This window comes from Bufo gargarizans, chromosome 2, assembly GCF_014858855.1.
Source record: "Bufo gargarizans isolate SCDJY-AF-19 chromosome 2, ASM1485885v1, whole genome shotgun sequence".
Taxonomy (NCBI): Eukaryota; Metazoa; Chordata; class Amphibia; order Anura; family Bufonidae; genus Bufo; species Bufo gargarizans.
Genome location: NC_058081.1, coordinates 497,915,838 through 497,942,878, shown reverse-complemented (window position 1 = coordinate 497,942,878; position 27,041 = coordinate 497,915,838). Strand labels below are relative to the sequence as shown.

General features: G+C 44.4%; 1 protein-coding gene across 5 annotated transcripts in view; it reads left to right on the top strand.

The window, feature by feature from the left end:
• LOC122926514 (solute carrier family 23 member 2-like) overlaps positions 1-26,788 on the top strand; it is a 150,382-nt gene extending 123,594 nt beyond the window's left edge. For all 5 annotated transcript variants that reach the window (XM_044277900.1, XM_044277901.1, XM_044277902.1 and 2 more), the window contains 6 exons: positions 2,046-2,202; positions 19,110-19,363; positions 21,171-21,335; positions 23,358-23,466; positions 23,671-23,766; positions 26,292-26,788. In XM_044277900.1, the coding sequence (XP_044133835.1) occupies positions 2,046-2,202; positions 19,110-19,363; positions 21,171-21,335; positions 23,358-23,466; positions 23,671-23,766; positions 26,292-26,518 (1,008 nt within the window). In that variant the 3' untranslated portion in view covers positions 26,519-26,788. The remainder of the gene's footprint in view (positions 1-2,045; positions 2,203-19,109; positions 19,364-21,170; positions 21,336-23,357; positions 23,467-23,670; positions 23,767-26,291) is intronic.
• Positions 26,789-27,041: the final 253 nt, after the last annotated feature.

Sequence of the window (27,041 nt, the reverse complement as noted above, 5' to 3'; positions counted from 1 at the left end):
TGGCCTATAAAGCCTCAGTCCCTGGCTGGGTTCAGTAGGTTGCTCTCAGCCATGCTGGCTGGAGCAGCCTCCTGTCTCCTCCATCTGCCTGGTGGGGACCATCCTTCTGGTCATAAATCTCTGTTGGGAATTTCTATGTTTCTGTGGTGTTATCTAGGTGTGTGTGGGGTTTTCTTGTTAGTGCAGCTTGTGGTCCTGGGTTCCTGTGTGATGTCTGGTGTGTGCTGTGTTCGTTGGTGTCTGAACTGCAGCACCTGCACATGGGATCCAGGGTTTGTTGTCTGTGGCAGGTGAGTGATGTGTTGGTCCCATTTGCCTGTCACTGCCATAAGTCTGTTGTTGTATTCCCCTGTGTTGCTTGGCCGTTGAGACTCCTGCTCCCCCGTGCCTAGGAGGAGCAGGTCGTCTCACTCTGTCCCCTAGTACAGGGCCGACTTGAGGGCTCGTAGGGACTTTAAGGTTCCGGCGTATGAGTCCTCCTACCACCAAGGTCGGCTCATACAGATAGGAGACAGGGTCAGCGTTAGGGACGCAATAGGAGGTGACCTGCTCCCTAACTCTGTGGTCCCGGCCAAGGGGTAACCCTACCATCTCCTGGCACCGCACGGCTGGGGGTTTCCCCCACCTCCAGCCGTGACATTGACACACCAAAAAAACATACCGCCCCCAGCCTGGAATATCAGATTGCTGCAAAACTCTGCATGCAGTTATGTCTTGGGCCTCATGCACACTACCGTTGTTGTGTTCTGTTCCGCAAAATGGGGTTCCGTTGTTCCGTGATCCGTTTTTGTTTCCGTGTGTCTTCCTTTATTTTTGGAGGATCACCAGACATGAAGGAAAGTAAAAAAAAGTCTAAGTCAAGTTTGCCATGCAAATGATAGAAAAAAAACTGACGCGGACGCGGATGACAATCTTGTGTGCCTCTGCGTTTTCCGTGAAAAAAATAGGACAGGTTATATTTTTTTACGGACTGGAACCACGGATCACGGACGCGGATGACAAACGGTGCAGTAGCCGAGTTTTCAACAGACTCATTGAAAGTCAATGGGTCCGCAGAAAATCACAAAAAACGGAACAACGGACATGGAATGAAACAACGGTCTTGTGCATGAGGTCTTAAGCAGATATGTAAATGATTACAGGTTTGGTCTGATTAGACACTGGGTCTTGCCACAAGATGGCATAAAAGTGCTTCCCCCACTTTCCTATAAAAAGGCTTGCAGAGGCTACTTTTGGTCAGTGTACCTCTTGGTGAGAAATTGTTGAATGGTAAACATGCCTCTAAAAGGAAATCTAAGACACTTTGCCCAGTTAACATACTTTGAGAGGGGGGGGCATCATTGGACTAAGAAGCAAGATGGTTGTGTTGAATTGGCTGCCATCTAGGCCATTCTGACCTGTTAGGTGTTGGGAGTAATGGTGAGGATGTGCACACAAGACAAACAGGCTCCAGATGGCCCAGACAGACCACCAGTAGAGAGGATTATTTGATCCGCTGACAAACACAGGCAGCATCCACAGTTTAATTCTCCACCATCCAGACACAGGTGGCACATTCACTCATCCCTCTCTCTGCCCAGACCATTTCTAGGTGCTTAGCGGAAGGACATTTGGTGTGACATCACCCATTACGTGTCTTGCCACTGACATCCAGCCACCACTGCCTTTGTTTGCAGTGGCTTCATGAACAAGAAACCTGGACTGCTACATACTGGACCCGTATCGTCTTTGGCGACGAATCTAGGTTCTGTTTGGGATCCGATGACTGTCATTTAGAGTATAGAGGCCTGGTGGTGAGCGCTTCAATACTGCCCCAACTGTTGGCTGATGATCTGGGGAATCATTTTATATGACAGGCAGTCATCCCTAATAGTAATACGAGGGACACTGATAACTTAGCAGGTTTTTTTTTTTTGTTTTGTTTTTATAAGTGTATTTATTTCCATGTTCTAAAAACTGCGATTTTTTTTTTTTAGATGTCCCATTACATCTCTACTAAGCATTTCTCCTAATCCACATTCCTTATTTCTTCTTGTCTTGCTCAGGTGCTTCTTGGTATCTCCATTTCTTGGTTGATCTGCTATGTTTTGACGATCACCAATGTCTTCCCATCCAAGCCTGAGAATTATGGGTATTTTGCTAGGACTGATGTCAAAGGGAATGTCTTATCTCAAGCTCCGTGGTTCCGTTTTCCTTATCCAGGTATAAGTAATACAAGCCTTTTATACACAGTAAAGTGACGTTATTACGACCACCAGCTGATATCCAGTGTAACCACGGTGTGCAGCAAGATAGGCAGCTAGACGGGCTCGGAGTGACTCAATAAGGTCCTGGTAGGTTGTCCCAGGTATCTGGAGCCATGCTTTAAGTTAAAAAAAACTGTCAGATGGCAGTCAACATCTCTGTAAGGGCTCATGCGCATGGCTGTTGCTGTTTTTGCTGTCTGCAAATTGCAGCTCCACAAAACATGGATACCGCCCATTTGCTTTCCGCATTTTGCGGAATGGAACGTCATGCCCTCTATAGAACTGTACTATCCTTGTCTGTAAAATGGACAAGAATAGGAAGTTATATTTTTTTTTGCAGGTGCCGCGGAATAGACATACAACACCGTGTGCTGTCTGCATCTTTTACAGCACCATTAAAGTGAATAGGTCCGCAACCGTCCTGCAAAAAATGTGAATCAGTTGCTGACAAAAACAGTGGTCATGTGCATGACCTTTAAGTCAAACCGAAAACAAGGAGGCGTTAGGCTCTCTGTCCCATCACTGTATCATGTCTGAGAATATAAGGTTTCAAAAATGTACTTTCTTCCCTTGGTAATTGTGGAATCTTTCTTATCTTCCTTCCTTATAAGCCTGAAGAAGGACTTTAAACTGAACAATAAACAACTTCCTACAGAACTATAGTGCACAATAATAGACCTTATAGCAGAAAGGGCCCATTTACATGGGGCAATGATCGACCAAACATATGATCGACCAAATGGATCATTGCGCCAAGGAGATCAGACTGCAAAAAAGTGAATGCCCTTTTGTCATTTATTGCAAATTTTAGGAAGGCTTAAAAATAATTTGTTGGCAGAATATTCTCTTGTGTAAACAATTGTAGGAACTGTTGTTCTTGTAAGTCCTGCACTGACTGTGACTAACACACACTTCTATCATACTCATGTATTCCAACTTATGTACGAGTCTTGGTTCCTTATAAGTTCTATATGAAGTCAGTGCCCATTAACATTATAACCTGACTGACTCCTTGCCAGGTCCTATTTTACAGGACCATGGTTGCATTGATGAGGTCTAACAAGTCTGAAACAAGCCTCCTTGTCATCTATCTATTGTTATATAGGTATATTATTTATATATGTCGCAGGGAAATTATGAAAATGGAGATTTGATCAAATCCCTAAGGGAGATGATCAATTCACGGAAGATGATGTTCCCTAAACTGTTTTAGTGAAAAGTTTAATATTTTTGATAACATAATTATAATATGAAACAATATTGTTTAGATATTTGGATCGGAGTCAGACTTTCTCTTCAAAATCAATATTGTTTAGATATTTGGATCGGAGTCAGACTTTCTCTTCAAAATCAAAGATTTATTAGTACCTACTTCCATAACATTGTATTTTTTTCCATAATAGTACTGTTTATGTGTCCATTGTAGTTTAAAGGGATTCTGTCACCCCACTAAACAGTTTTTTTTTTTTTGTGTGTGTACTTATAATCCCTATACTGCGATTTATCCATACATAATGTGATTAATCATTTTGGTTCAGTAGATTTAGCTAAAAACGTACTTTTATAATATGTAAATTACCTGTCTACCAGCAAGTAGGGCGGCTACTTGCTGGTAGCAGCCACATCCTTCTATCATAATGACACCCCCTCCGCATGTTGATTGACAGGGCCAGGGAACGGGATTGTTCTCTGCTGGCCCTGTTTGCATTCAAAATCTGGCGCCTGCGCCGTACCTGTCTTCAATCGGCGCAGGCGTACTGAGAGGCGGACGCTCGCTCGGCCGCTCCATCCTCAATGCGCCTGCACCAATGAAATCACATCTACACTCGGCGCATTGAGGATGGAGCGGCCGAGCGAGCGTCCGCCTCTCGGTGCGCCTGCGCCGATTGCAGACAGGTACAGCGCAGGCGCAAGTTTTTGAATGCAAACAGGGCCAGTAGAGAACGATCCCGTTCGCTGGCCCTGTCAATCAACATGCGGAGGGGGCGTCATTATGATAGGAGGATGTGGCTGCTACCAGCAAGTAGCCGCCCTACTTGTTGGTAGACAGGTAATTTACATATAATAAAAGTACGTTTTTAGAAAAATCTACTGAACCAAAATGATTAATAACATTATGTATGGATAAATAGCAGTATAGGGATTATAAGTACACAAAAAAAAATAACAGTTTAGTGGGGTGACAGAAGCCCTTTAACCCCTTAAGGACACAGCCTTTTTACACCTTAGGACCAGGCCATTTTTTGCAAATCTGACCAGTGTCACTTTAAGTGCTGATAACTTTAAAACGCTTTGACTTATCCAGGCCGTTCTGAGAGAGTTTTTTTTCGTCACATATTGTACTTCATGACACTGGTAAAATGAAGTCAAAAACATAATTTTTTTTGCACCAAAAAATACCTAATTTAACAAAAATTTGGAAAAATTTGCAAATTTCAAAGTTTCAGTTTCTCTACTTCTGTAATACCCCTAAAAATTGTGATGACTTTACATTCCCCATATGTCTACTTCATGTTTGAATTATTTTGGGAATGATATTTTATTTTTTGGGGATGTTACAAGGCTTAGAAGTTTAGAAGCAAATCTTGAAATTTTTCAGAAATTTACAAAAACCCAATTTTTAGGGACCACTACAGCTCTGAAGTCACTTTGCGAGGCTTACATAATAGAAACCACCCAAAAATGACCCCATTCTTTAAACTACACCCCTCAAGGTATTCAAAACTGATTTTACAAACTTTGTTAACCCTTTAGGTGTTGCACAAGAGTTATTGGCAAATGGGGATGAAATTTGAGAATTTCATTTTTTTGCCTAATTTTCCATTTTAACCAATTTTTTCCGCTAACAAAGCAAGGGTTAACAGCCAAACAAGACTGTATCTTTATTGCCCTGACTCTGCCGTTTACAGAAACACCCCATATGTGGCCGTAAACTACTGTACGGCCACACAGCGGGGCGTAGAGTGAAAGGTGCGCCATATGGTTTTTGAAAGGCAGGTTTTGCTGGACTGTTTTTTTGACACCATGTCCCATTTGAAGCTCCCCTGATGTGCCCCTAGAGTAGAAACTCCCAAAAAGTGACCCCATTTTAGAAACTACGGGATAGGGTGGCAGTTTTGCTGGTACTAGTTTAGGGTACATATGATTTTTGGTTGCTCTATATTACACTTTTTGTGCGGTAAGGTAACAAGAAATAGCTTTTTTGGCACCGTTTTTTTTTTTTGTTATTTACAACATTCATCTGACAGGTTAGATCATGTGGTAATTTTATAGAGCAGGTTGTCACGGACGCGGCGATACCTAATATGTATACAATTTTTTTTATTTATGTAAGTTTTACACAATGAATTAATTTTTAAAACAAAAAAAGTTTTAGTGTCTCCATAGTCTAAGAGCCATAGTTTTTTCAGTTTTTGGGTGATTATCTTAAGTAGGGTCTCATTTTTTGCGGGATGAGATTACGGTTTTATTGGCACTATTTTGGGGTGCATATGACTTTTTGATCGCTTGCTATTACACTTTTTGTGACGTAAGATGACATGCTTTTTTTACACAGTTTTTTTTTTTACGGTGGTCATCTGCGGGGTTAGGTCATGTGATATTTTTATATCTTCATATATATTTATATTATATTTTCAATTCAGAGATCACCGCTGGAATGTCTGGCATGGCATCAGTGAGCAATCTTTGGAGTAAGACTCTTTTGGCTACCAATAAAACAGAGTGTAATATGATCGATATCTGAGACGGGTTTTCCGGACGTATATAATGGAAAATCAGGGTCTGGGATTCCGCAGGCAATTCCACCAACCAGGTAGTCTTGATATACTCAATCACAACGGCCCAAAATTTTACTACCTCAGGACAGGTCCATATGCCATGCCAGAAATCCGTAGCTGCCAATTTGCAATTTGGACAATGTGTGATACAGTCCGGAAACTGAGGCGAGACTGGAAAGTTTAAACCATAGATTGCCCGATGCATAATTTTAAAAAACGTTTCACGCCAAGTCTCACCTATCACGCACTGGCGTACCTTACTCCAACCTTCCAGGATCTTCACCCCAATCTCATCATCCAAGGTGATATGCTCCCACTTCCTAAAAAGTGTGGACACTTTGGCTTTCGTGAAATTGCCTGAAAAAGCCCTATACAACCTAGAGAGAAGCTGTTTGGGGGGGAGAAACTAAGGATCTCGTCAAAGGAATTTGAGGTCGCCTCCCTTGACAGATCACGCAGTCTATATGAGCAGAAACCCCGGACAGAGAACGTTTTTCCCCCGGGTGCATCAGATGCTCCGCCCTGGTCAAGCCTCTAGATACCCACAGCTTCGGGGGTCTCAAACTAGTTCCTGACGGAGATTCCGGATGGCCCCATAGCGGCATCCATTTCGAGATTGCATGAGGCAAATTCATTGCCTTCCTAATCGCCTTCCAGGCTGCCATCGTATCTCTCAATAAAAGCGAGGATTTAATATCCCCAGGTAACGCGGCCAGGTTAGAGTGAAGACACGATACCAAGTTCCAAGGAGCTACCAGATTTTGTTCTAATTCCCTATTAGAGAAAAGATTGGTATTGTGCACCCAATCGGATATGTGGCGCATAAGACATGCTAAATTGTAACCCCGTACATTTGGGAATTTTACCCCTCCTTCTGGTTTCCACAACATAAGCTTCGAAAGAGAGATACGAGGGCGCCTGCCCGACCACAGAAACGTGGTAAACGCTTTATTTAGGGCAGTGACATCAGTATGTTTCAGTAGGATCGGAAGCGTTTGGAGGGGGTAGAGCAACTTAGAAAAACTCATCATTTTAATGAGCTGACACCTTCCTAATAGAGATAAGGGAAGGGAATGCCATTTCTGTAGTTCAGATATTATTTTCACAATGAGAGGAGGGTAATTTAGCAAGTACAGTGACCCCGGGAGCTTCCCTATTTTAACCCCTAAGTAAGTGACATATTTCTTAACCACAGACAGAGAAAAACCTACGTCCAACCAAAACTGCGGTGGGTTAGTGGCATGTAACTCCAGAATCTCACTTTTGGACGAGTTTATTTTATAACCCGAGAAAGACCCCAAAAAACTCAGGAACTCCATTAAGGGGCCTAAGTGTCGCTGAGGGGTTTCCATGAAAATCAGAAGATCATCAGCATATAGGGCTAGTTTGACCTCTTTCTTACCAATAGTGATACCTGAGTATAAGTCAGAGTCCTCTAAAAATGTAGCTAGAGGCTCGATAGCTAGGTCAAAGAGGAGGGGGGAAAGCAGACAACCCTGTCTAGTTCCTCTCTGAAGAGGAAAGACCTGAGACAAGAAACCACCCGTATGAATGCGCGCCGCTGGGCTGGAATAGAGACCCTTCAGAAAAGTACGAATATCTCCAAAAATCCTGAATTTATCGTGCACAGCCCCCAGCCAGTCCCACCGCAATGAATCAAAAGCTTTTTCCGCATCCAAAGCCAGAAAAATAGGGGTCGAGGCTGGCTGAGGGCGGCCTTCCTGATATTGGCCACCCCCGACCTCCCTTTAATGAAACCAACTTGGGAGGGACCTACCAGGGCGGGCATTAGTAGGCTCAGTCTGTCGGCCAAAATTTTAGTCAAGATCTTTAGATCCTGGTTAATGAGTGAGATCGGGCGCTACGAGCCTGGATCTTGTGGGTCTTTATTAGGTTTAAGTATCAATTTAATGTGGGCAACATTCACATGAGCAGGAAAGCTACCTGTGTGTAGTAGGTGATTGAAATATTCAGTTAACGTGGGGGCAAGATTGTCTTGTAGCACTTTATAAAATTCCCCTGAGAATCCATCAGGGCCTGGCGCCTTTCCATTATGCAAGGAGCGTATTATATGGAGTACTTCCTCAGCAGTTATTTCCGCATTTAAAGATCCCTGTTGTTCCTCAGTCAGGGAAGGCAGTTTGACACCAGATAAAAAAACGCACGCCCTTCTCAGGGTCCTCTGGAGTGTCCCTGTAGAGACGCTCATAGTATTTCCCCAGCAAATCATTTATCAACTTAGGATTAGTTTGGACCACTCCCCCCTCCCCTTTCAGAGCTGTTATGACTGTAGGAGCTCTCCTACCCCGTGCTAGGTTAGCCAACATTTTGCCTGACTTATTGCCAAATCTGAACAGATCCGTCTGGAATTCCGACCTATACATTTCCTCCCTTTTATCTACCCACACTTCAAAGGTGTTCCTAGCTGCAATCCAAGCCTCCTTGTGCTGAATGGTAGCCACCCTGAGGAATTGAGTGTATGCCTGCCTGAGGGCCTAGCTAGCCTCCTGATATTGCTTTGCAACCACCTTGCGCAAATTACTGACGTAACTGAGAATTCAACCCCTCAGGACCGCTTTAGCAGTCTCCCAATGGTTCGAAACATCTGATGCACCCCGGGGGATTGTCACCCTGAAACTCCCACCACCAACCTTGTAGTGTATCTTTAAAGTTGTCATCTTTGGCCAGAAAAGAAGGAAAGCGCCACAGAAAATCAGTTCCTCTAGGGTAAGTATCCTGCAGGGAAATGGAGATAGGTGAGTGGTCAGAGATAAGCAAGTCATGAATTTCAGCGGAGACCACCCTAGATGACATATGCAAGGGAAGGAAAAGGTAGTCAATACGAGACCATACATTGTGTGCATGTGAAAAATGTGTGTATTCCCTGTCATCAGGATGTAGAGAGCGCCAGGTATCATATAATCCTGTAGAGGCTAGAAGGGGAGGTATAACCTTGATCAGAGAGCCTTTGTGCTCTGCCCGTCCCCTCATCCCTCTTCCGGTCTTCCAAAACAGATGCGACTGAGTTAAAATCACCACCCACAATTCTATTGTGAGTTCCATCTATATGCAGTCTGTTCTCCAGAAGAGTGTAAAAGGGGGCGTTATTGTCATTTGGGGCATATACATTATGGATACTATAAGATATCCCTCCAATCTCTACTAAAAGCCTGTGCCACCTGCCCTCACTGTCATGAGATTCTGATAGGCATTTTCCCTGAGAAATTTCTATGCAGTAATGTGAGTACTCCAGCTTTGCGTTCTCTGGCCGAGCATCCGTATACAGAACCTACCCAGAATTTTTTCAGACGAAAGAAATCTTTATCTTCCAAGTGCGTCTCTTGCAGGAGAACCACGTCAGGCTGAAGACACTTCAGGTGGCGCAAAATTTTGGAACGCTTCTGTGGGGAGCGTAAACCCTTGACATTCCAGGAGATGATTTTCATTTCAGCTCTGGTGTGCATGGATCCCCGGACAGAGAAAGCCAAGGGAGAAGGGAGGAGGGAAGGAAAGAGGAGGGAGGGAGAAAGAACAAAAAAGCAAAAGACAAAACCAATATAAATACAACCAAATAACACTGCCTAGGTGTGTGGCAGCAATAACCTGCTAGGCAGGATACGACTAGATGGTATCAGTCGTCACTGAATCTAGTTATAGACTTTCCTTTTTTCCACCATGGCAGAGCTCTTGCATACCTAGCCTAAACAATAGCAATCTGTACGACTGAACAATAGAAGGCCCTAACATGGCGCATGGAGCAGAAAAACACATATCCCTGAATTGGAAAGAATGAGCAGCACTAACAGATACTACCCCTCAGGAATGAGTCCCGATCATAATTTGAATTGAGGAGTATCAACGTCCTCTTCTGGAGGGCCTATCTAGGCCATTGCGCGAACGGTCATTCCCTCGGCGAACAGCTGGTTCCAATGAGTCCTTCAGAGTGGGCCGCTGAGGGGATAAGGGAACATCTAGCGGCTCTGAATTTACAATCTCATCTAAGGCCTCCTCTGCCTCAGAAGGGGATCTAAAGGTAATAGTTCCGCCGTGTGCTCTGTGAATCTTTAGAATCGCCGAGAAAAGAAGTTGAAACCTGATGTCCCTTTGGTAAAGTGCAGTGCAGACTGGGCTGAAAGCCTTGCGTTTTTTCGCCACCTCAGCCGAGAAATCCTCAAACAATAAGATTTTGTGACCTCTGATGGTTATCTGGTGCCTTCTCTTACGAAAACTGCGAAATAGAGCCACCTTATCATTAAAGTCCAGCAATTTAAAAATAACTTGGCGAGGCTGTCCATCCCCACCACGGGGAGATTCCGTATTAGAGAGCTTAGTAGCGCCCCTATCCGGGCCAATCCTGTGGGCCCGCTCCACCCGACAGAAAATTTTAAGCCCAGGGCCTCCGGCAAGTCCTTTTCACATATATCCAAAAGGTCCGGTTGTGTTATGGACTCAGGCAGACCCACCAACCTCAGATTGTTGCGGCGGGACCTGTTTTCAAGGTCATCAACTTTAAATCGCAGGTAATCCAGGGACTGCTGTTGGGATTTTAAAACAGATTCAGTGTCCCCTGCTTGCTGCTGCAAGGAACGCAGCTCTTTCTCTAGGGCCCCCACTTGCATGCTGGTCTGATTGACTTCTTCCCTCAGGGAGTTAAAAGAGGCCAGTATTGTCGTTTCCAGGGTTTTCTGGATATCCGGCATTATCCGCATTGCCACTTCAATGGCTAGCTGCTTATAGTCCAATGGGACCGAGCCACCCAGGGGGGACCCCTCACCCTGAGTACTCTGAGAGCCCTCCTCCCGAAATATCAGTGGCTGAGAGTCCGCCATTTTTGCCGCGCTCTGTGAGGCAGCTAGCTGCGCACTTGTAACCTTCTGCCCGCTCCGGAGGAGATATCTTTCCATCAGCTCCTCGATACAGGAAAGCGGTGCCAGTCGGACGTCTCTCAGGGCTGAAAATCAGTTCCCTGCGCTGCAAAATGAATGCGGTGTTCGGCGGTATGCAGGAGCTCCGTGCACTGCGTCCTCACATGGCGGCGCCGGAACCGGAAGTCTTATTTTTTATTTTTATGGCGTTCACCGTTTGGGTAAAGTAACATGACCGTTTTATAGATCAGGTCGTTACGGACGCGGCGATACCAAACATGTGTTTTTTGATTTTTACTTTATTTAAGATCCAGTGGGTCTGATGTCTGTATAATACAGTACAGAACAATATATATTGTACTGTACTGTATTTTACACTTTGAACAGATCTATGCCTTTTAGCACAGATCTGTTCAGCACCATGGACAGCAGGACGCCTGAGAAGGCGTCCTGTTGCCATGGGAACCTTCCCCCGTCTGCTCAGAAGTGGTCAGAACTGCGCAGACGGGGAGGGGTAAGGACGGGGCTTCGGGGGGCTGCCTGGGAGCTCTCTCCCTCTCCATTCGGGGGGCTGCAAAGGCACAGCAGCCCCCAGATGGGAGAGGGAGGGAGCTCCCTGCACTGTTAACCTTTTCCATACAGCAGTCCGTATGGACAGCGGTATGGAAAGGGTTAAACGGCTGACATCGCAGCACAGATGTCAGCCGTTTATACCAGGGTGCTAGCAATGTGTTGGCACCCTGGTATACCCACTAGACGCCAACGATTATTCAAGGGGAGGCGGGTGGGGGATCGCGATCCCGCCTGCCGCACCTCCCGCCTCCTGCACCGCCCGGAACCCTCCCCCTGCACCTCCCTGCAAAAATCACTCAGGGGTGGGATACAGATATATTTTAGGAATACTAAAGTTTCATAGCAATATTACTGGTCACATTACTGGTCACGTGTCTATGAGGTAATCAAAGGTCCTTCGACTGCTTTCTTTTGTTTCCAGGACTCCTTCCTTGTTTGTTTAATCTTTTCACTAAAACAGTTAAGGGATTTGAACCAAATCACATACTTTCTTTAGGGAAATCATCCCACAGAAATGTTATTTTAAACATATTCCGTGAATTGATCATCTCCCTTAGGGATTTGATCAAATCTCCATTTTCATAATTTCCCTGCGGCATATACACACTCAATGACAAAAGAAAATAATGCACCAAGAAGAAGTTGTTGGAATAGAATGAAACTTTCTATGTTTGAATGTAATAATGATATATAATATATGTAAGTCATTACAATATTACAGCGAAATGATAAGTTTATTGGGGAAAACTGTACAACTGAAAGGAGGCTCAAGGAACCCTGTTGGGCCATCTCTTGCCTAGATGCAAAATGAGTTACATTTGGGCATGAAGACATCCAGGCTCCCTTTCGTATCCTGCCCACAGATGTTGCAGCTAGGCCTGTAGGTCCCGCATGCTTGTAGGTTGCTGAAGTTAGCGTCCCAACTGGTCCCATCAATGCTTGAGTGGCGATAAATGTGGGGACCGGGCAGCCCAAGAAAGTGTTGCAATCTGGCAAACATAGTTTATTTTCAAATGGTCCGTAAGATCAACAAAGCCTTTTTTATACCATGTGCTATTATTATATCTTAAAACATAACTTTTACTTGCTCCATGTTATTCATCTACTGTGTTTTTTGTTCTGTGGAAACTTTGTTATTGTCTATATTGTAACCCTGTTTCACTTCACAGTGTACTATGCCAAACATAGGGATACAGCGAGTCATGACAGATCAGCTGCAAGCTCACTGAACTTTGTCCCTGCGCTAAATACTACTGCTTGTACACATTAGTTTCTTGTATCTGTGGACACTGGATGTCTAAAATCCTCAAACACTGCCCCCTGACATGTTTCGCCAGCTAACCTGGCGTCCTCAGGGGTTTAGGGCAGAGTATGTTTGTTAGGGGTGGGGACGGTCATTTAATCCTTCCGATTATGACTTCACTTGCATTGCCAGAAAATCACCACCGGCAATGTTGTGATCTGTTAGATTGAGGTTAGTCACTGGAGACGGTGAATGTACCAGTCCTGTGATTTCTTCCCCTCCCAATTCCTGACGTACTACCTGATGCGCACCTTCTCATCTCCCTAGGATCGCGCGTATGATCTCAGACTTATATGCCACCGATGCTCTTGTTTGTAACTGCGCATGTCTTTAGACTTTGTTTTCCTCCACTTAAAGAGGACCTTTCACCGATTATTATTATTATTATACACTGTGAACTAAGTATACAGACATGTAGAGCGGCGCCCGGGGATCTCACTGCACTTACTATTATCCCTGGGCGCCGCTCCGTTCTCCTGCTATGCCCTCCGGTATCTCCGTTCACTAAGTTATAGTAGGCGAAGTCTGCCCTTGTTCTTCTGTAGCGCTGGCCAATCGCATTGCAGAGCTCACAGCCTGGGAGAAAATCACCTCCCAGGCTGTGAGCTCTGCGCTGCGATTGGCCAGCGCTAGAGCAGAACAAGGGCAAACTCCGCCTACCATAACTTAGTGACTGAAATCTCCGCCTACTATAACTTAGTGAGCGGAGATACCAGAGGGCATAGCAGGAGAACGGTGCGGCGCCCGGGGATAATAGTAAGTGCAGTGAGGTCCCCGGGCGCCGCTCTACATGTCTGTATACTTAGTTCACATTGTAATAATCGGTGAAAGGTCCTCTTTAAGGTTCCTCTCGCTGCGCATATCAGCAGCCCTGCCTACCTGCGCATGTCTTTGCACTTAGTGTTTTTCTCAAAGTGGATCTGGGTTTACCTTTCTTTGATTACTTTGTAACCATCTCAAAGCCATAATGGTCTAAATGAGTAATAGATAGAAATCAACTACTGAATATATATATGTTTTAATGATGTTCTCCATTTATTTATATATTTCTCCAGAAGATTAGATGATCAGAATGATGTAATATGAAGTAGTTTGGTACCTTCAAATTATGATAATATGACACTAGAATAATGCAATAAATCACTATTAATCATGATAAAATATATAAGACATACTACGATGTTATTGGGGGTACTTTCACACTTGCGTTGTTTGATTCCGGCAGGCAGTTCCGTTGCCTGAACTGACTGCCTGATTCAGGCAATCTGTACGCTAAACGCATGTCATTTTTTTCTGACTGATCAGGCATTTTTCTGACTTATCAGGATCCTAATCAGTCAGAAAAATGCATTGCAATACCGGATCCGTTTTTCCGGTGTCATCCAGCAAAACGGATCCGGTATTTATTATTTTCACATTTTTAAAGGTCTGCGCATGCGCAGATCGGAATACCGGATCCGTCAATGAGGCAATTTAAATGCCGGATCCGGCACTAATACATGCTGCGGTATTAGGCTACTTTCACACTTGCGGCAGTGTGATCCGGCGGGATCCGCCGATCTGCCGCTGACTGAAAAGATTTGTGAGACGGATCCGGATGCGGATCCGTCTCACAAATGCATTGCAAGGACGGATCCGTTTCTCCGCTTGTCATGGAGTGAAATCCGTTCAGGATGTCTTCAGTTCCGGAACGGAACTTTTTTTGGCCGGAGAAAATACCGCAGCATGCTGCGCTTTTTGCTCCGGCCAAAAATCCTGAAGACTTGCCGCAAGGCTGGATCCGGAATGAATGCCTATTGAAAGGCATTGATCCGGATCCGGCCTTAAGCTAAACGTCGTTTCGGCGCATTGCCGGATGCGACGTTTAGCTTTTTCTCAATGGTTACCATGGCTGCCGGGACGCTAAAGTCCTGGCAGCCATGGTAAAGTGTAGTGGGGAGCAGGGGAGCAGTATACTTACCATCCGTGCGGCTCCCGGGGCGCTCCAGAGTGACGTCAGGGCGCCCCAAGCGCATGGATCACGTGATCGCATGGCACGTCATCCATGCGCATGGGGCGCTCTGACATCACTCTGGAGCACCCCGGGAGCCGCGCGGACTGTAAGTATACCGCTCCCCCGCTCCTACTATGGCAACCAGGACTTTAATAGCGTCCTGGGTGCCATAGTAACACTGAAAGCATTTTGAAGACGGAATCCGTCTTCAAATGCTTTCAGTACACTTGCGTTTTTCCGGATCCGGCGTGTAATTCCGGCAAGTGGAGTACACGCCGGATCCGGACAACGCAAGTGTGAAAGAGGCCTAACTCTCCATTCAGAATGCATGGGGATGTGCCTGATCAGTTCTTTTCCGGTATAGAGCCCCTGTGACGGAACTCTATGCCGGAAAAGAAAAACGCAAGTGTGAAAGTACCCTTATCTCCGTCCTGAAAAGGAAAAAAGACTGAACTGAAGATATCCTGATGCATCCTGAACGGATTGCTCTCCATTCAGAATGCATTAGGATAAAACTGATCAGTTCTTTTCCGGTATAGAGCCCATAGGATGGAACTATATGCCGGAAAAAAAAAAAGTGAAAGTACCCTTAGGCCTCTTTCACACGACCGTTTTTCTTTTTTCCGTTTACGGGCAGTTTTTTGCTTTCCGTATACGGTACTGTTCATTTTAATGGTTCCGAAAAAAAAAAAAAAAAAAGAATGTACTCCGTATGCATTCCATTTCCGTATTTCTTTTTTTCCGTTCCGTTAAAAGATAGAACATGTCCTATTATTGCCCGCAACTTAAATTCCTTGGCTCCATTCAAGTCAATGGGGCCGCAAAAAAAAATGGAACACATACGGAAATGCATCCGTATGTCTTCCATATCTGTTTTTGCAGAACCATCTATTGAAAATGTTCTGCCCAGACAAATTTTTCTATGTAATTACTGTATACTGTATATGGCATACGGAAAAAACTGAACGGAAAAACCGAACAGAAACGGAAACACAATGGAAACAAAAACGGAACAACGGATCAGTGAAAAACCGACCGCAAAACACTGAAAAAGCCATACGGTCGTGTGAAAAAGAGGCCTTATGGTGCATCTTGATGAAATGCTGCACTAATCATGAATCCATTTCCAATAGTAGCCAGTATATTTATACCGTTTCACAGCTGAGCTGATGATGACTCGCTGTATCCCTATGTTTGGCATAGTACACTGTGAAGTGAAACAGGGTTACAATATAGACAATAACAAAGTATCCACAGAAAAAACACAGCTGATTATTTTAAACAGTTTAATTAGTCAGTAGATAACATGGAGCAAATAAAAGTTATGTTTTAAGATATAATAATAGCACATGGTATAAAAAAGGCTTTATTGGTCTCATGGACCATTTGAAAATAAACTAAGTTTAATAGGTGCCTTGCCAAGTGCACTGGGTCAGTAGTTGGCTAAGCAATCTGGCAAAGACATGCCTGGGAAACCCTTGCTGTGTGTGGGCAAGCATTATGCTGCTGAAAAAAAAGCCCTGCTACGAGAGGCAACACATGTCCTACACATATCGCTGGGCTGTCCCTTGTATCATTGCTAGGGGTGATAGGCTGTTGTATGTGATGGCTCCACAGACCACAGCTTCAGTTGGGGCAGTGTTTTGCTTCACAGCAAAGGCAGGATTGAAGTGCTCACCACCAGGCTTCCATATTCCAACTCAACTGTGATCCGATCCCAAACAGAACAGGATTAGTCACTAAATACAATATGGTTCCTGCCTGTAGCAGCCCAGGTTTCTCATTCATGACACCACTGCACAGGGGCGTAGCTAAAGGTTCATGGGCCCTGGTGCAAGAGTTCAGCTTGGGGGCCCCCCTTCCCTCAAACCTTCGTGCTGCATGAGGCAAAAATTGAAACTGCACCCCCCCTCCTCCATACCAAATTCTTAACCTAACCCCTTCTGTCCAGCCAGAGGTGTAACTTGCATACACTTTCTATAATACCAGTGTCTTCTTATGTGGCACAAGTGTCTTTGGGGCCCCTCAGGCTCCTGGGTCCGGTAGTGACTGCTACCTCTGCACCCCCTATAGCTATACCCCTGCCACTGCAAATGAAGGCAACAGTGGCTATCAATGGCAGGAAATGCAATGGGCGCTGTGACACCAAATTTCCTTCTGCTAAGCGTCTGTAAATGGACCAGGCAGAGACAGGGATGTGTAATGAAGGTGCCACCTGTGTCTGGATGGTGAGTAAGGAAACTGTGGGAGCTGATCGTGTTTGTTAGCAGGTAAAACAATTCTCTCTACTGGTGCTCTGTCTGGAGCCTGTTCGCCGTGTGCACGCCCTCATGTTACTACTGCTCCCTCCTAACAGCTAGCTCAGAACAGTCTAGATAGCCAGGGCCGGTGCAAGGAGTTTTGCCAACACAAGCGAAGCTACATTTTGCGCCCCCCCTCCCCCTCGCAGCTCACCTGGCCCTGGTCCCGTCTGCAGCAGCTGGCTTCTCCTCTGTGTGGTCCTGGTATCTTCTCTCTGCTTCAGACAATCGCTGGTTTGAGGACCGTATTTTTCGCCCTATAAGACGCACCGGCCCATAAGACGCACCTGGGTTTTAGAGGAGGATAATAAGAAAAAAATATTTTCCATTACACCTCAGGTCAGACCAGCAATCGGACCCCCAATGTTAATCAGACCTCAGATCAGACCCCCAATGCCTCAGACCATGCCCCCATGTCAGCAATCATGCCCCCATGTCAGCAATCATGCCCCCATGTCAGCCATTAGCCCCCCATGTCACCCATCATGCCCCCATGTCAGACATCATGCCCCCATGTCAGCCATCAGCCCCCCATGTCACATTTCTCCCCCTCCATGTCAAATCACCCCCCTATGTCACATCAACCCTCCATGTCCCATTTTTTCCCCCCTCCTTTTTACATAATCCTCTCTGTCACATCACCCCCATGTCAGATTTCTCCCCATGTCAGATTTCTCCCCCTTCATGTCAAATCACCTATGTCAGATTTCTCCCCCTCCAAACCATGTCACATCACCCCCTTCATGTCACATCATACCCCCTTTTGTGTCACATTTCAGTCCCCCCCCCCCCCTTCATGGCACATCATCCCCCTCCCGGGCCCTGGCCCCATCCCAATGTCACAGACTACAGACATTGTCCCCCCTCCCATCATGTCACGGTCACCATCCCCCCCCCCCCCCCCTCCATTTATGATTGTTGTTTGTGTAATAATTTTTTTAAAACCCATTTATGCCGTGCACTCTGGTGCTAGTGCGCTCATCAGTGATCACCTACTCACCTGTCCTGCTGCTACAGGCAATCTGACTGTGCGAGTCAGACTCAGACACAGTCAGCTCCAGTCTCTGCTGCCGCCCGCCGCCGCTGCGCCACTCGCCAGTCAGCTGCTTGGTCTGCCTTATAGTAGCGCCGGCCCTGTAGATAGCAGGCAATTCATTGAAACAAACATCCTGCTTCTCTCAGTCCAATGATGCGTCCCCTCTGTCTGTAAACTAGACAAAATGTCTTTGAGTTCTTCATAGCGGCAAGTCTACCAGTCAACGATCTCCCACCAAGATGTACACTACCCAAAAGTAGTCTCTGAGAGCTTTTTATAGGGAAGAAGGGAGAGCATTTTTATGCTGTCTTGTGGCAACACCCAGTATCTACACATATCTGATTAAGGCCTCATGCACATGACCGTTCCGTTTTTTTGTGGTCCGCAAACCGTGGATCCGTAAAAAACGGAAGCCGCCCGTGTGACTCTCGCAATTTGCAATGGAACGGGCGGCCCATTGTAGACATGCCTATTCTTGTCCACAAAACGGACAAGAATAGGACATGTTATATTTTTTTTTTTGCGGAGACACGGAACGGAGCAACGGATGTGGACAGCACACTGAGTGCTGTCCGCATCTCTTGCGGCCCTATTGAAGTGAATGGGTCCTCACCTGAGCCACAAAACCTGCGGCTCGGATGCGGACCCGAACTACGGTCGTGTGCATGAGGCCTAAGATATAACTGCATACAGAGTTTTGCAGCAATGTGAATTTTTATTATTTTTTTTTCAATGAGTGGATGTCAAAATAATAAATCCAGCAGCTAAGGTGCATATCACAATGCCAGCCACAACTATGGCTGCCTCAAGGGATGGGTGAGAGGTGTTATTGCCATGAACACTGTTCCTTATCACTAATGTAGCCGAAGGAGCTACTCCACTCCCAGCTAAGGAGCAGCACCATGGCTGAAAGCAATTCTTCAAGAAAATATGACTCCAGTCCTCACTATAAGTCAACAAGCAATTCAAGTCTTCTGTGTTTATGATTTATTTTACTGACATACTGTCTTTTAGGCCAATGGGGTGTGCCTACCGTTAGTCTGGAGGGTGTGTTTGGAATTTTAGCTGGAGTCATTTCATCCATGGTTGAGTCGGTGGGTGATTACCATGCATGCGCACGTCTTTCTGGAGCACCACCCCCACCAAAGCATGCCATAAACAGAGGAATTGGAATAGAAGGGATCGGTTGCCTATTAGCCGGAGCCTGGGGCACCGGAAATGGGACTACATCTTACAGTGAGAATGTCGGCGCCCTGGGAATCACAAGGGTAAGTGTTCATGTTCACCAATGCTATCCAAATAAAAATGGAAAAATACTCTTAAAGGAAATGTCACCAAAAATGTTATCTGTCAGTTGAAATCATTTAGTAGGGGATACATCCTTTTTTTCTAATGTTTTTCTGATTGCAGATTTTTTTATTCTATTTCCTGAACATGATTATTGGGGCAGGCCATCTTGCCTGAGCTGTTCTTAGCCACATTTAGAATGCATTAAGAAAATTGCTTCAAGGCAGCCCCATGGTCCATAGACACAATGGACAGGAGGGGACCCTATTAACTTACATTGGAAAGTTTTCTAGGCATGCTCTGTGCACTGTGCAGAGGTCATTGTACAAGGAAAGAATAGATAAGCTCTCACAATCACCTGTCTTAGGGTACTTTCACACTAGTGTTTTTCTTTTCCAGCACTGAGTTCCGTCACTAGGGGCTCAATACCTGAAAAGAACTGATCAGGTATATCCCATGCATTCTGAATAGAGAGAAATCCGTTCAGGATGCATCAGGATGTCTTCAGTTCAGTCTTTTTGCCTTTTCAGGCCGTAGATAATACTGCAGCATGAAGGTGCCGGATGCAGCATTCAAATTGCCGCATTGACTGATCCGGTATCCAAAATTCCTGAATTGCCTGAATGCCGGATCCGGCATTAATTTACATTAACTAATTTACATAATTTACATTGAAATGTATTAGTGCTGGATCCGGCATTAAAAATACCGCAATGCCGGATCCGTACTTTCCGATCTGCGCATGCGCAGACCTTTAAACATGTGAAAAAAATAGAAACGGATCCGTTTGTCCGTATGACAAACAGACAGATGGATCTGGTTTTGCAATGCATTTGTGAGACAGTTCCGCATCCGGATTCGTCTACAAATGCTGTCCGTTTGCATGCAGATTGCCGGATCACTCTGCCGCAAGTGTGAAAGTACCCTTATCTATACACAGAGGTGATATCATTACAGGCAGGATTAGAATGGCAATTAACTGCAGATCTGTACAGACCAAGAAATGACACCAAATATTAGGAAAAATAATTTAAACAGCAGGTCATTTTCTAATGACACATTCCCTAAGGCTTCTGAGTTGACCACTCCTAAAGCAATTATGTTATGTGAGGCCAATGTCCTGATGTAGAAGAAATCTGCCTGCAATCTAGTACTATGTAATGTAGAAGAATGTCACAATCTGTCAAATTCAACTACAATTAACCAAAGAATTCATATCTATTTACTGTGCCAAATTTTCCAGAAAGTTGCTACAATCTGACTAATAAAGCCCCTGCGCTGGCGGTGGATCGCTGAAGTTATGTAGAGGCGCCAGCTTCTACATAACTTCGGCGCATCCAGCGCCAGTCTAAATGTAAGCCACTTAGACCATTTTGTACACCTAAACCAGGCCTAGAAAATGATGAATGAAACTGGTCTGCTGGCCCGTTCCCTTCCCCGCCTACTTGACCGACAAGACTTTTGCGCCCCAATCTGCGCCTGAAATACGCCTAATATAGATTTTTTTTGCAAAGGGCTCCTTTTCTGAACCAGTGATGTGTAAAAAAAAAAATTATATAAAAAATCTTTTACAGCACCATTCACCTGAATAGGACAGTATTGCTGAGTCTGGTCTTGTGATTGGTCAGAAGTGACACCATGTCCCATAAAAGCAGAAAGGGCTGTTCCCCTTCATTCTTAGGGGAAGTCTGATCCTCATTGATAGACACATTGAATTACACTATCAAGGTGAGAATGTGGCCTTGTGCAGGTATACAAGAAATAGGTCTGATACTTGTTGTTTTCTAGGTTGGGAGTCGGATGGTGATCATTGCTGGTGGGGCACTGATGCTCCTGTTGGGAATTTTTGGTAAAATTGGTGCTGTTTTTGCCACTATCCCCGCTCCGGTGATCGGTGGAATGTTTCTGGTAATGTTTGGAGTAATATCTGCTGTCGGAATGTCCAATTTGCAGGTAAATGGAAGATGAATGACCAAACATCCTTTCCACTCAATTGGGTTGTTCCCTTGGCATAGAATACTTTTATTAAAAGCACTCAGTCATATATCCTAAAGGATATTCCCATCTCCGCCTTTCATGGCTGAGGTAGGAAAACCTGAGGAAACGGTGGCCCGGGGTAGGCAGTTACTGAAATGGCAGAGTGGGTGGAGCGCCGCTGTTTCCATAACTCCTAAAGCAATGAAAGAGGGCTATGCAAACGGCTTAGCACAGCAAACTACAATGTTTCCACTAGAAGTGTGGCTTGCTGTGCTACCATTCACTGCTATGGGCATTCTGGAAACAGCACAGCACAGCCGGCACGCATGTTTCTTTAAGGCTACTTTCACATCGGTGTTTTGCACTAAAACGCTTGTTTTCTCACTATTCATTTTCAATGGGGACAAAACTGAATGAACTTGAATGGAGTGCATCAGATTGCACCCCGTTCAGTTTTGTTGCGTTACCATGCCGCACACAAAAACACTGCAAGCAACGTTTTTGTGTACGGCATGGGATACTGAGCAAGACTGATCTGACGTGAAACACAATGTAAGTCAATGGTGTCGGATCCCTTTTTTATGGTCTTGTTACTTTTTTCGAGATAATACAACCGGATCCATTCTTAACAGATGCAGACGATTGTATTATTGAATGGAAGTGTTTATGCTGATCCCTGCTGGATCCAGCAAAAATGAAGATGTGACAGTAGCCTAACTCTGACCTCCCCCGGCCAGCGATTTATTCCCATCTCAGTCATGAACAGTAAAGGGGTGATCCCAAGCCAAGAGCCTCTTACCAGAGATGGTTGTGCTGTACAGGCACCACGCTGTTGTAAGTATATAGGAGGAAAGGGCCAGAGAAAATTACAGCAGCTCCCTCCTGCATCAGGAGTCCCAATCGGATCCTGCACAGACAACGGATAAGGCCAGATAAAAAATGTAGATCTGAGGACGCCATTTCCAAAATTTATTGAAGGACTGTTGGAGTCATTTATCAAACTGGTATAAAGTAGAAGTGGCTTAGTTGCCCATAGCAACCAATCTGAAAAAATGAAAGGAGGAATCTGGTTGCTATGGGCAACTAAGTCAGTTCTACTTTACACCAGTTTGATAAATACCCCATAAATTTAAAAACTGAACTTAAAAACTATAATGGAGGATTCGTGCAACCCGTTTCGTCGTCGTACCGTCGGTTTCCTCGTGTTCAGTTTTTAAACTTAGTCCTTCAATACATTTTGGAAATGGCGCCTCTCAATAACCATTTTTTTACCTGACCATGATAACCCAAATGCGGCCTCCGCTACAGGAAATAAAAATCACCTGATCAACTCGATCTACTCCAGCTGTCTGTCAACCTGTAACTGTGACAACCTACTTGGACAGAAGAAAAGGGTATAGTCCTGCACCAGACAAATGTCTTAATACAACATCCTCTATGTCCGTTTGAAATCAAGCAGGACAACAGGATTCCCCAATAGATGACCCAGAAGGGTCATGAATAAGGACTATTAAAAGCCCTTAGTGACCACTAGTAAGCCTTTTTTACTGATGTAAACAACGGGGGTTTTAGCTAAACGGCTGGCTTTAATCAGTCAATACATGTTCCCAAAATGGTGCATTAAAAACTATAACTTATGCAGCAAAAAATAAGACCTCATACAAGTACATTGATGAAAAAACAAAAAAGTTATAGCTCATGGGATGTGATTTTAAAAAAATGTGTGTGGTCACTAAGGGGTTAACAGCTCAAAATGCGTAGACCAGCCTGCTCTATTGTAGGAATCTGGTGGTGTACTGCTGGATTTTAAATGGACATTAGTAAATTGGAGCATGTTTTAGTAAGACCTTTGTCTGGTGCAGGACTATATCCGTTTCTTCCATCTACAGGAAATAGTCCAAGAGTTGTCTGGTAGACCATGCCGGTCACGGTACTACATTTACATTTTTCCTTAATTTTTACAACATAATAAACAGCTTTTGTGTTTTACTCTTACAGTACGCCGACATGAATTCGTCAAGGAACCTATTCATTGTTGGATTCTCCATATTTTCTGGTCTTACTGTTCCAAATTGGGTGAACAAGAATCCAACACTGCTACAGACAGGTGAAGATCCAAACTGGCAATCGAGTTCTGTGGTTTTCTAAAATTGCTAACTTTCCTTACACTTCAATGAATCCAGAATGGAGTTCTTAGTTTCTCTATTAAGAAACAATAGTGTTGTTTTAGTTGTGTCAATTTCTAGAACCTGAAGAGCGATTACAACAAGCAAATTCTGAGACTTTTATTTGGTTTTCCATTTCTGTACAGGTATTATTCAACTAGACCAAGTCATCCTGGTGCTGCTGACCACAGGAATGTTCGTAGGTGGGTTCCTAGGATTCTTCTTGGATAACACTATACCAGGTAATTGTCTGGGGATCATTCTAGACCACAGACCTATATATATCTACTCATGGGCAATTCCGCTATTCTTTTTCTTTTATTCTTTATGCTGGATCCTATAACATTTAGACTTTTAAGGGAACCTGTCACCGGGATTTTGTGTATAGATCTGAGGACATGGGCTGCTAGATGGCCGCTAGCACATCCGCAATATCCAGCCCCCATAGCTCTGTGTGCTTTTATTGTGTAAAAAAACCGATTTGATACATATGCAAATTACCCTAAGATGAGTCCTGTACGTGAGATGAGTCAGGGACAGGACTCATCTCAGGTTAATTTGCATATGCATCAAATCGGTTTTTTTTTACACAATAAAAGCACACAGAGCTATGGGGACTGGGTATTGCGGATGTGCTAGCGGCCATCTAGCAACTCATGTCCTCCACTCTATACAAAAGATCCCGGTGATAGGTTCCCTTTAAGCCTTCACCTTTATTTCTGATCATATGAACCACCATTTAACAAAAATCTGATAAACAAGGTAGTAAGATGGTTTAAGGTCCTGTCAATATTTCTCTCCTTTTTAATTCACTTTAAGGTCCATTCACACGTCCGTTGTTTCTTTCCTGATCTGTTCCGTTTTTTGCGGAACAGATCTGGACCAGTTCTGTACCCATTCATTTTCAATGGGTACAGAAAAAAAATCAGACATTGAGCTGTCCGATTTTTTTTTCAGGACCCACTGAAAATGAATGGGTACAGAACTGGTCCAGATCTGTTCCGCAAAAAACGGAACAGATCAGGAAAGAAACAACGGACATGTGAATGGACCCTAATTCATATGAACTGTAGACCTGACCTACATACTATAGATGTGACGTATTGCAACCGTATATTACAGTTTGTAGCTATGTATAAGGGGTGAACAGCAAAGGTAGGAGCCGGTTAGCTATTAGAATGGACGAAATGCAAGGGGAGAAGCGGGTGGACTATTTGAGTCCCGCTTGTAGACGATAGTTGGCAGGCGCAAAAACATGAATGGAAAGATGACGGACTGTATACCTTTTATTGTTTTTCAAATAGACAATACGTTTCGGGGTACCCAGGACCCCTTTATGAAGTTAAAGTGGTGTGTCTCCTGAACTAACGCTGCTTGAGAACGAGGCTGAACAGAATTGGCACAGAACACGTGCGTCATCTAAGGACCAATTAATAAAAAGTATACAGTCCATCATTTCTCCAGTCGTGTTTTTGTGCCTGCCAACTATCATCTAGAAGTGAGACTCAAATAATCCACCTGCTTCTCCCCTTGCACAACTCCTGATGTTAGCAGCTCCTGAACTGCATTATCAATCAGATTTTTCTTACATACAAAAATGTATATCACAGAAAAAAGTACCCTAAAATTTAACTTTTACTAAATACATTTTAGAATAGAACCCCCAAATCAATTGTACATAGATAATATAAAATCATTTACTCGTGCCCGCACTGAGATATATATTCATATGGTGCACGTGTATAACCACAGATCAGCAGGACAATAAAGCGACAACACCAGCATATAAGATACTGGTAACAATGCAGAGCAACACCGTTAGTTGTGATCCATAACTCATGGTTACTTGTTACTATTCACTTAAGCCCCGCCGGTCTTCGGGGGTAACAGCCAATAAGAGGGGGTGGGGAAGATATTCTATCCCTAGGGTGACCCTACTGCTCTCTCTGCCTAAAAGCGGAGCACCCGCCCCGAAAGGGGTGACCCACTTATCGGTGGCTAAACCCTGAAGCACCCTGGTTGTCCCTGCTGAAATCTTCACCTCCCGACGCGTTTCCCCGCGTGGTTCATCAATGGAATAAGAAAGCAGCAAAGGAAGATGAACCTAAACTACTCAAACATATTGATGATGGTCTGATGAAAAAAGCACATTATACATGTGGGCACCTAGATAAAGAGCGCCGGGAAGTGAGGATTTCAGCAGGGACAACCAGGGTGCTTCAGGGTTTAGCCACCGATAAGTGGGTCACCCCTTTCAGGGCGGGTGCTCTGCTTTTAGGCAGGGAGAGCAGTAGGGTCACCCTAGGGAAAGAAGATCTTCCCCACCCCCTCTTATTGGCTGTTACCCCTAAAGACCGGCTAGGCTTAAGCGAATGGTATCAAGTAACCATGAGTTATGGATCACATTCACAACTAACGGTGTTGCTCTGCATTGTTACCAGTATCTTATATGCTGGTGTCGTCGCTTTATTGTCCTGCTGATTTGTGGTTATACACGTGCACCATATGAATATATATCTCAGTGCGGGCACGAGTAAATGATTTTATATTATCTATGTACAATTGATTTTGGGTTTTTGTTCTATTCTTAAACATATTTAGTAAAAGTTAAATTTTAGGGGTACTTTTTTCTGTGATATAATTTTGATTTTTCCCCTATTGCGAATATTTTTCTATACTCTGTAAGCAATAATTTTGTTTTTTACTTCAAAACCTCTTTTAAGATGAATTGATTCAAACATCATCCTTTCCTTCTGTTTCTTGATAGGTACAAAAGAAGAAAGGGGAATAGCCGCATGGAATGAAGTCAATGAAGCGAATGAGGAGAACTGCTCTGATGTTGGAGAAGTCTATGATCTTCCATTTGGCATTGGGACAAAATTCTGCACTTATTCTTGGCTCCGATATGTTCCTTTCTGTCCAAAACCCAGAGAGTTGCCCTTTGTCACTCACGAAAACAGCAATCTGAATAACTGCACAGAAACTAACCACTGATTGTACACATAGATTTGGGACCAAATGCCAAATTAATAGGATCACTGGAGAAGCCTTGCTCCACGTTTTGAAAGCACGGTGGTGTATAAAAGTTGTTGAAGTCCAAACCAGATATTATCTACATTTCTAACAGTCCATCATCATCATGCTTTTGTGCAGATGAAAGTGGTGATCAGTCTTCCTATTACACATGCAATTAATAATTGTCATTACAGTACTGTCATCTTGTAAGAAGTTTATTAAACCCCATTTGCTGGAAAAAAATCATCATCCAGATATACTGTAATAATTATTAACATGGACAATAGGGACAAGTCATTATGGCCAGACCTGTGGTTTAGGTCAGATGGTGTGCAATTTGCATAAAAACTGGTTTTTGATCCCTCAGCATAAGACCTCATGCACACGACCGTTTTTTCGGGTCCGCATCCGAGTCGCAGTTTTTGCGGCTCGGGTGCGGACCCATTCACTTCAAAGAGGCCGCAAAAGATGCAGACAGCACTCCGTGTGCTGTCTGCATCCG